This window comes from Cornus florida, unplaced genomic scaffold (genome assembly GCF_030987335.1).
Source record: "Cornus florida cultivar Cherokee Brave unplaced genomic scaffold, ASM3098733v1 CherokeeBrave_3.0.0_Hap2_Chr03, whole genome shotgun sequence".
Taxonomy (NCBI): domain Eukaryota; kingdom Viridiplantae; phylum Streptophyta; class Magnoliopsida; order Cornales; family Cornaceae; genus Cornus; species Cornus florida.
The window spans coordinates 6074098-6083703 of record NW_026775573.1 but is presented as its reverse complement, the minus strand read 5'-3'; the positions used below and the strand labels follow the sequence as shown (position 1 = coordinate 6083703).

The window sequence follows — 9606 nt, the reverse complement described above, 5'->3', positions numbered from 1 at the left end:
GGGAAGGATAATTTTAACCCTCCACTGTATTTAGTTGGTTAATGAAGGAAAAGAAAGGGAAGAATAATAATTATATTAGGGAAAAGAAAGGAAAGGAAAGAATAAAAATAAATTTACTATTATACCTTTATTATATTTAAAAAGATATATATATATATATATATATATATATATAATCTCTTATATTTTGCTACAAAAAATAAAAAATAAAATAAAAAATGATTAGGGCAAATCATTTCAGCCTCCATCTCTAATCTCGTTCTCAAATCTGAACTTGCCCTCTCTCTCTCTCTCTCAAATCAAAACTCACATCTTTTAGTTTCCATCGCTGTTCCAGTTCGGGTTCGCCGTCCGCCTCAAAAAATCAAAACCCACATCTTTCAGTTTCCATCCTGTTCCAGTTCGGGTTCGCCGTCGCCGTTCGCATCAAAAAATCAAAACCCACATCTTTCAGTTTCCATCGCTATTCCAGTTCGGGTTCGCCGTCCGCCGTCGCAAACTTCCCGCGCTGAATACATGCCCAATATCAAGTGCAATTTTGAGGGTAAAAGTGGCATGACAAATATTATATGACAAATATTATATGAGCCATTACCTGCCATTGCCTTCCCTTTCCTTCCTTATCCTCCCATTTTTGGAAGGTTAAAAAAATTACTGTACATTGTTATGAAGAACCCCTCCAAACCCTTCCCTCTCATTCCCTTTCCCTCCACTCACTTTACCCGAACACAATTTTTTTATAACCCTCCATCACCTTCCCTTCCCTTTCCCTTCAAACCCACTCTACCAAACTGAGCCTGATTGTGGATCGATGTTGACGCCTTCTTTCAATTCTCTGTCTTAGGTTTCTCTAGAAAGAGAGGTGAGTGTGAGGAATTTAGGGCAACAAAGTTATATATATATATATATATATATATATATATATATATATATATATATATATAATAATGGTCGAGATTGAAGTACAAGAATGGTAGACGGTGGAGATTGAAGCACAAAATGGTGGATTGGAGATTGGTTGATAATTATAGAATATATCGTATTTTCATACATTTTTTAAAATAAATACAAAATTAATATAATATATTTGTAAATAATATATAATATATAAATGATGAAGAAAACATATTTTTTATATTTAATATATATCACCAATTAATCACATAAATTTTGTCCATACTATTATTAAATCTATCTATATTATTTTATTATTAAAGATACAAAATATTTTAAATCATTTCAACTATACACCTCAACATCAATAAAATTAATATATCACATCAACAAAATTAATACACTCATACTAAATTAATAAACTCTTATTTCAACTATATAGTATATACTTATATCAACATTTTCATACTTCAATTAATAAACTTCTATATCAATAGTGGAGATTTGTTTTGTGCCACTAAATTGTGATTTATTTTGCAGCTATGAAGAATTGAGAGATATCTAAAAATGTAATTAGAGTGGTATGTACCTAAGTCATTCAATTATTTTGTATTTAAATTAGGGCAAAGTAATAAAAACACCCTTAATGTTTTAATTTTGGGTAAATAATATCCCTATCATTTATTTTGGGTATATTATTATAGGGCAATGTGAGAATGTATTAAGGAATGTTTTAGTCTTTTCAGCATTCTACTCATTGTTTGCACCAAAATTGAATGTTAAGGAGATTTTAGAACATATAAAGGGTTATATACTCTATATGCATATTATAAGGGTGTTTTTTGCCCACAACCCTATATTATATATATATATAAGAGGGACAATTTAGTTATTTCATATTTAATTAATTTGTTTCCCTATTTTTTTATTCAGTTATAGAATATCACTTTAATCTTTTCAGTATTCAAGTCCTTATTTTTTGCTTTCAACCCTTTTAATTAATAATAATATTTGTATATCAGGAAGTTTGCTAACTTAAACACATTTGCAAGTTCTTATGAAATTAAAATTTTATTATTCCACAATTATATAATAGCCTTTTGTATTTTATAATAGCTAATGAAATCTTTTTGAATTTTATTTGTTTTATAGGATTCAATTTATAAATTTATCTTTCGAAACAAATACCCTTTTAAAACATATCATATAGTTTTCAAATAAATGCATAAATAATACATTTATAAGTAAAATTAATTGTGAATAATATATATGACAATTCACTACCATATTGAGTGATAAAAAATTGTGATAAGAATATTGAGGAGCGTATTGACTGAAAGTTATATAAGATCATCTTTTAATTTTTCATTCAAATAGAAAGTATCTTTTTGTATTCAATATATATCACAATCAAATATTACATTTTTATGAATAGACTTCTATACAAAATATAATCATATATAATGATAGATTATTCTTGAACATTTTAAAAGTAATCACTTTCATTGTATATTTCAGAATCTATTAGCGTGAATGAGTTTTTATTTTATTTTTTCACATTGTCCATCAATATTTAATCATATGTGTCACACTTGATTTTTTTAATATTAATATAAATATATAATATAAAATTTATACATACTTATTTTATTATATTAATTTATTAAATATTAGTATTTTATTGTATTTAAAATTGCCTTTGATAATCTATTTAGTATATATATATATATTAATCAATGTTCTACTCTGAAGACACAAATTGGATTAGTGGGAATGAGCTTGGGTTGGGTTTCGGGCTACATGATATATTATAACCCAAACCCGGATCGAATTGAATTCAGGCTAAATAAACCTAGCCCAGGCCTGGGACCAAAAAAATCATTATCCAAGCCCGTAAAATTTGGACTGGGCTCGGGTAAATTTGGGTTGGGCCCACCCTAGATGCAGCCCTGATATATGACAGTTGCAAGATTTTTATATTTCAATTTTGTGTTTGCAATTTCCATTTATCCGCTTCAAGTAAGTTTACCTTACCCGTCGAGTGAATCATTTTGTCCCGGTTGTCTTTTTTTGCTTGGAATATTTGTCCCAATTTTCGTTGCATTGAGTTTTTAGAAGATAAGGAATCTTCATCAATTTTAATAGTGTAAACTTCGTATCGATTTATGCAAGTTGATCAAAGTGTGTAAAATGTTTAATAAATTAAATTTAAATAACTCATTGTTTATCAATGGTTTTTAAACTTTAAAATTTAAAAGGTTAGTTTATAATTCTGTAGCAAATTAGATTTTCACACATACGTGCAATTTTAATACTTAAAGAAAATATTGAACTACCATATTAACAAATGGATCAAAAGCTAAACTAATCAAACTTTTTGCATATGTTCCAATAAAGTGGAATCCCTAACTAACCAATCACACGCAACCAACACAAATATATATATATATATAGGGTTCAATGTTCGGGCTCCACAAATTTTGTAATTCGGGACAGGCTCGGGTTGGGTTTCAGGTTGCCCGGCACAGTAACCCAAGCCTGGAAAATCACTTTTCAGTCCAAGTCCGAACAGAATTGCAATTTACACTACCTAAGCCCAAAAAATATTTGGGCTGGGCTTGGGTTGTCTTTGTTGGTTCAGCCCGAGTTGCAGCCTGAACAATGACAATTAAAGTACTTGAAGAAAAAAGAGAGGATAAAAGATGAACAAAGAACTACATGGGAACACACTTCAAATGATTCTCAACCCGGGAAAAGAAATAAGCTTACAAACGCTGTGTTAAATTCACCTATAAATTTGAAAGGCAAGTACAGTCCAGAATTGATTTTTCATCAATTGATCAATTTTCACATTTTAGGAACTACTGCACTTTACCTCACTTGTTAGAACCACTCCATCGTCAATGAAAGCAAGACGAGAATCAAGACTGGTTAACGTTTGAGATCCCAACACAACGCTGCAGGAACTGTGTCACGGCTTGTGGATCTTGAAGCCAAATACTCTTGGAATGTAATTCTGTGTTGCTTTCTGCGGTTTGACGTGCCCATAAGTCATCAAGAACAGGTGAGGAAATGTGGTTCCAAAATAAGCTCCATCAATATCTTGCCAAGGTCAAGGAAAACTGTTAACATAGAGCGGTAAATATTATGTACAGAGTGCAGAAAAGAAAATTTGTATCACAGCTCTACAAGTTCAGAAAAAACCTCTCTTCATATTCTATTCCAAAGTGGCTCATAGAAGACCAAATTAGACCACCACTTTATCTTCTTTCTTAAATGTTTAATTGGATTTCAAGGGAATCATTGATTTATTTATGAAACTAGCAGATGGAAGCCCTGACCTACCTCCTTCAATGTTGTCATCTTTCCATAAAACCCGTCAAGCTATAGAGCGTGCTCATTAATCTAGACAGTTGACGCGCAAGCCTAGGAGGCACCATATAACCCAATGTTGAATGGGATGTTTCAAACCGAAAAACTTAACAGCCTTCAGATGTCCTTCAAACTTTGAACAGTCAACAGATGTCCTTCAATCTCTGAATATGTAATTCTTCAGATATTCATGAATATTTCCTGAATTTTTTCTGTTTTTTTTCTTAGCTGGTACTCACACACACGTCTCTTCTGAGACTTGAACCCCTGACCTCCCTTTGGAAAGTAAGAGGCTGATGATGTTTAGGACTATACCACATAAAAAGGTAATTTTTATCTAAGTTCCCAGAATATAACCTGGGAAGTTAACCACAACTAATTTGTTTCCAGAATTACCTATTCAAAGATTAAGGACATCAATTGATTGGTAAGGTTGAAGTGCAACACCCAGATATTGCTGGGATGTGGTTTTGCCTGGTTTATGCTAACCGCAAACCAAAATGCAGACACAATATATATAAGGCCCAAAGCTAGGGAAAAATGGGAAGTGGTTTTGCCTCGTTTATGCCAACCACAAACCAAAATGCAGACACAATATATATAAGGCTCAAAGCTAGAGAAAAAATGGTGATATGTAAGGAGGATACTGCCTTGGTACTTGGATCGGGGATAGTAAATATCTTCGCATTTCGGACAGTAAATTTTTACAGTACTTGAACGGGGAATGTCGGATTGACCGACGGGAAGGCAAGGTTGTCCGCAGCAGTAAACTCGTGGGCATCTCCCGAAGTCGTAGTTTTTGTATTTCTCTAACTGTAGAAGTTCCCACAGCAAAATTTTAATCAATACAACATGAAATATGTAAGGCACAAAATAGAAAACAGAGAACAGAAATAACCTAACCTAAGACTCTTACCATTGCCGCCATACCCTTGCTAGTCAATATGTACCGGACATGAATCAGACCATACAACATCTCTGCCGCCGATTCAACCAACTCATTCTGTTCTTCAGTCAACATATCACCTGCATGTCCATATAGGGATAGAAAATTTTACTAGCAGAACCTAACTCTGTGAGAGAGAAAGAGAGATACTATATTATTTATGTGCAGACTTATCACATAAGGGCTTCAAGGTCACTTAAGACAATTCCTTGATTCAAAAGCTGTGCAGTTCCTAATTCTGGAGACTGTTGACTGATCCCGGCAATTTGAATATCGACTGGTTGGCTTATATACCATACCTAACAATCACATGGCCAGATTGCAAATTTAAGTCAATTCTTGCAGCATCCTTATAAGCCACTGTCATGTTCTTTATTTACGTTCAACATAAGGAAAGAGCATTCTCAATCATCTAACGGCACTTTAGGACTGCTCGCCCAATCAGAACCTAAATAGGTTTGAATTATGAAGTGCCGTTAGATGCTTGAGAATGTTCTTCCCTTATGTTGAAATTAAATAAAGAACACGACAGTGGCTTCAAGGTGTGGATTATAAGGATGCTGCAAGAATTGACTTAAATTTGCAATCTGGTCATGCGATTGTTAGGTATATAAGACACCCATCAATATTCAAATTGCCGGGATTAGTCAAGACTCGGAGTCTGCAGAATTAGCAGGAACCTTCACAAACGCATTTTTCTCCAATTAGGAATTGCACTGCTTTTGATCCAAGAAATTGTGTCTAAATCAAAATGTATAAGGTGTATTTTTTTTGGCTAAGAAGTACGCCTTTATCCGATCAGGCAGCCTCAACACCGAAAAAAAAAAAATTAAGTGACCTTGAAGCCCTTATGTGACGAGTCTGCCCACAATATAGGAATAGTCCGACTTCGTCTTAAGCACGCATTGGCATATCTTTCATAGCCTTCATATATTCAAAAGACTGCACCAAGAAATGTGGCTTTAAAATAATTCAACTTAAGCATAATAAAATGCTTACTGTGAGAGGACTCGACATCCAAAATTAGATCGAGAGCATAATCATAATATGGAACTTGACTGCTTAACCCGCAAAGATTAAAATCATCTTGGATGTATTCATCATCAACTTCACAGAAAAATTCATTTCCTCGCAAATTGCAAAACCATGAGATCCAAGAAGTGTCATCTCCATCAGAACCACTCACGTCCGACTCTTCACTGTCTGTTTCAGATTCCTCTACAAATGAGCAAAGAAGAGCATCATCAATCATGATGAGGTATGAATAACTTTCCAATTTCCAATTAGCGTATTTCACATACCCAAAGATACAAGCATTTTTTGTTTTTCTTAATGAATCAGGAAACATAATTAACAAGTGTGAATGAGAAAAACACTGCACAAGACCAACTGCGTACATTAAAAAAAAAAAATCAAGTGATGTGAAGAGGATCTATTACAAAAAGTAGACAAAACAAACATATAATAAAGTCTATGAGCAACGGATAAGCAGACCCTAAAATCTACTTAATATCAATGGAACGAACAGGATGTAGTCAAAATTAGAAGTGTGCCATATGCATGAACTACAAAAAAGTTGAAATTTGATGTCTAAAAATAACCACTTGAATTTTAGTCACTACTGTGGCGAGTTTGGCGACCTATGTGAGCAGGTGCAAGGCACTGGCAGGCTACCACTGGGAGAGCTACAGGTGCACAATCTCACATCGCCTGGATCTTGAAAGGGCAAGTGCTATATGTAGATTCAACACCCTGAAATAACACGTTTTAAAGCCGTAATGGCCGTAAACCTATCAGAACTCTGGAGTTGAGCGTGCTTAACCTGGAGTAGTACTTGGGATGGGTGACCTCCTGAGAAGTCTTTAGTTCAGGGGAGCCAAAAGCGGACAATATTGTCTGGGTAGAGTGAGGGTCGTTACAAACTATTATCTAAAAGAAACTTATTACTCTTCCTATAAATAAAACGTAAACACTTGACGACAAAAATTATTGTAACATAATTTAGATATATAATTTACAGTCCTTAGTATAATCTACAATTTTGTTACTCAGACACAATTGAGATAACCTACCATGATTGCTCGTAAAAACTATTAAAGGGATCACTACAAATAACATAGTTGAATCAAGTACAATTGTTCAATCCTTACATTACATTCTTTCCCAAATACCCCATCGTGATTGTTCATCATGCCAATGCGCTACCACACACCTCTTCACAACCCCATAATATATTCTCTGCTAAATCCCCCACACTTCTGTCATTTACTCACTTCTTCACAACCCCATAATATATTCTCTGCTAAACCCCCCACACTTCTCTCATTAAATTCCTTCCCAAATCCCCCATCGTGATTGTTCATCGTGCCTATGCGCTACCACACACCTCTTCACAACCCCATAATATATTCTCTGCTAAATCCCCCACACTTCTCTCATTTTCTCACTAGTAATACGTTAATAGCAAAGCACCACTGGTTTTATTCTTATCCGCCCATAAAAAGCAAACGACTATATCCTTCATGATCTCAAGCAGTTTATATATTCAACCAGCATTTTTACTTGCAACTAGAAGTTCACCGCGGTGCAAAATGAACCTATAGGTGGATGGTTAAAAGAACTAATCATAACGAGCATGAGCAATTACAAACAAGCATAATACTCTATATATTAAATATCCATTTATTCCCCACATTTAACAGGGCTCAGAACAACAGACCATCAATTTACAGGGTGAAAAAAAATAATAAAAAAAAAAAAAAAAAAAAAACCAAATACAAAATACCATCATTAGGCTTCAAATTTTAAAAGCACCCATAATAACTAACCAAAAAATAACATAAAATAAAAATAACCAAAGATTATGTATATGAAAAAATTTAAAAAATAATACTAATAATAAATAACATTTCATCATAGTCACTATCAAACCCAGGAAAAAAAAATTATTATTTTTTTTTCGGGAAGTAAAAGAAATTAATTTTAGGCCACAAATAAATCTGCTTAGCTCAAAACTCAGAAAACAAAACTAACCATCTGAGCATTTGTCCTTGGCGGCAAGAGCCGACGATGACCGATGATCGAGCTGCTGCGATTTTCCACCACCAACAGCGGCTGAAGTAGACGGTATAGATAGTCTTTCCTTGTCCTTGCCGTTCAAACCCCTCGACGTCGACGGCGACGACTTCTCCAGGTGCTTATCTAACGCATCGTTGATTCGCTTCCGATCCAACGGTCCACCGACAAGCTCAGACTTGGACGATCCACCACCTCGATCTCTATACATATCCTATATATACACACACCACTCTCTTCAAATTCGATTACAAGAGCTCTTATTGGAGATTTCAAAACCTGTCAATGAACATCATATGAATAGAAACAGTGACAACGCTAAATTTTCAGCGATACTGGATAGGGGAGAGATGGAAATGAAGAATTCATAGATCAAAGAGATGCAGATAGACGGTAAAAACTAGGGTTTCGACTACATAGGGAGAGAGGGAACCGCTAGCTCCACTGAGCCTCTCTCTCTCCTCTCTCTTGTTTTCTTCTTATTGAGTTTTAATTATTTTCTCTCTCCTCTCTCCTCTCTCCTCTCTCCTATGATAAAAATACGATATAAATATCCAAAAATATTAAAATAATATATATGAACCCATATTCATATGCAGTATTTTAATTAATGTTATTAATAATCATAACATTGTCACTGTGTTTACAATTATTGGACTATTATTATTTGAATGCATGTAGATATTCTCTATGATTTATTGGGCTAAGGTTACATTATACTCCGTAGTCAATAATTGTTGGTAGCTGACTAGCTGTAAATTGGTTCATATGTTATATATATATATATACACACACACACACACATAGTTATATACATTGACCCATAAATCCCATCATTCGAATCATTTCCTACGAAGCGCCCTCACAAATCTAAAGAATTTTACATGGTTCGTTTTTAATTTTCTAATTTTTTAAAAATTTTATTTGCAATTTATTTTTATAGTTTTTAAAAAAGAACAATATAATTATATTTTAAAACATTCCAATGCTCCATAATTATTTCAAAAAGTATTTTATATGTTGATAAATATTATTTTAAAGTAATATGTTATGCAAAGGCGTGAGCAGAAAACAATGTGAGTTTTGTTTTTCAAACTCAAAACAAGAATTGAAGTATAAAGATGAGAGTTACAAGAAAATATCTCATCAATGTGTTTCATGAGGTGGAATCACATTTATGTTTGATAAAGACTAGAATTGTAAGGACCACCTTATAGAACTAAATGAATTGACATGCGTTTTTTTTTTTTTTTTTAGGAAGTTACTCAGAAGCAACATGAAATGACATGTTTTGTTTAAAGACCTGGATACTTTGTGTC

At 33.5% G+C, this 9606-nt stretch overlaps 1 protein-coding gene across 3 annotated transcripts; it reads right to left on the bottom strand.

Moving 5' to 3' along the window:
* Window positions 1-3609: 3609 nt before the first annotated feature.
* LOC132299196 (putative casein kinase II subunit beta-4) lies at window positions 3610-8812 on the bottom strand. Of its 3 annotated transcripts, none has more exons than XR_009480036.1 (6): window positions 8246-8812; window positions 6212-6430; window positions 5183-5292; window positions 4914-5079; window positions 4240-4662; window positions 3858-3996 (listed from the first exon to the last, which is right to left on the bottom strand). XR_009480036.1 is itself a non-coding variant. In XM_059795683.1 (5 exons), exons 1-5 carry the CDS (start codon window positions 8496-8498, stop codon window positions 3866-3868), a joined length of 879 nt encoding a protein of 292 aa, XP_059651666.1. In that variant the 5' UTR covers window positions 8499-8806; the 3' UTR covers window positions 3610-3865. The 3 variants fall into 3 exon arrangements, 1 of the variants encoding a protein (XP_059651666.1); XR_009480037.1 differs by having other exon boundaries at window positions 3880-4016; XM_059795683.1 differs by lacking the exon at window positions 4240-4662 and having other exon boundaries at window positions 3610-3996; window positions 8246-8806.
* Window positions 8813-9606: the final 794 nt, after the last annotated feature.

Coding starts and splice junctions, on each gene's coding strand:
- LOC132299196 (XM_059795683.1), bottom strand. CDS start 8,498: ATGTATAGAGATCGAGGTGGTGGATCGTCCAAGTCTGAGCTTGTCGGT. Junction 6,431..8,245: donor CAAGGACAAATGCTCAGATG/GTTAGTTTTGTT, acceptor GCTCATTTGTAG/AGGAATCTGAAACAGACAGT. Junction 5,080..5,182: donor GCAAGGGTATGGCGGCAATG/GTAAGAGTCTTA, acceptor GAACTTCTACAG/TTAGAGAAATACAAAAACTA.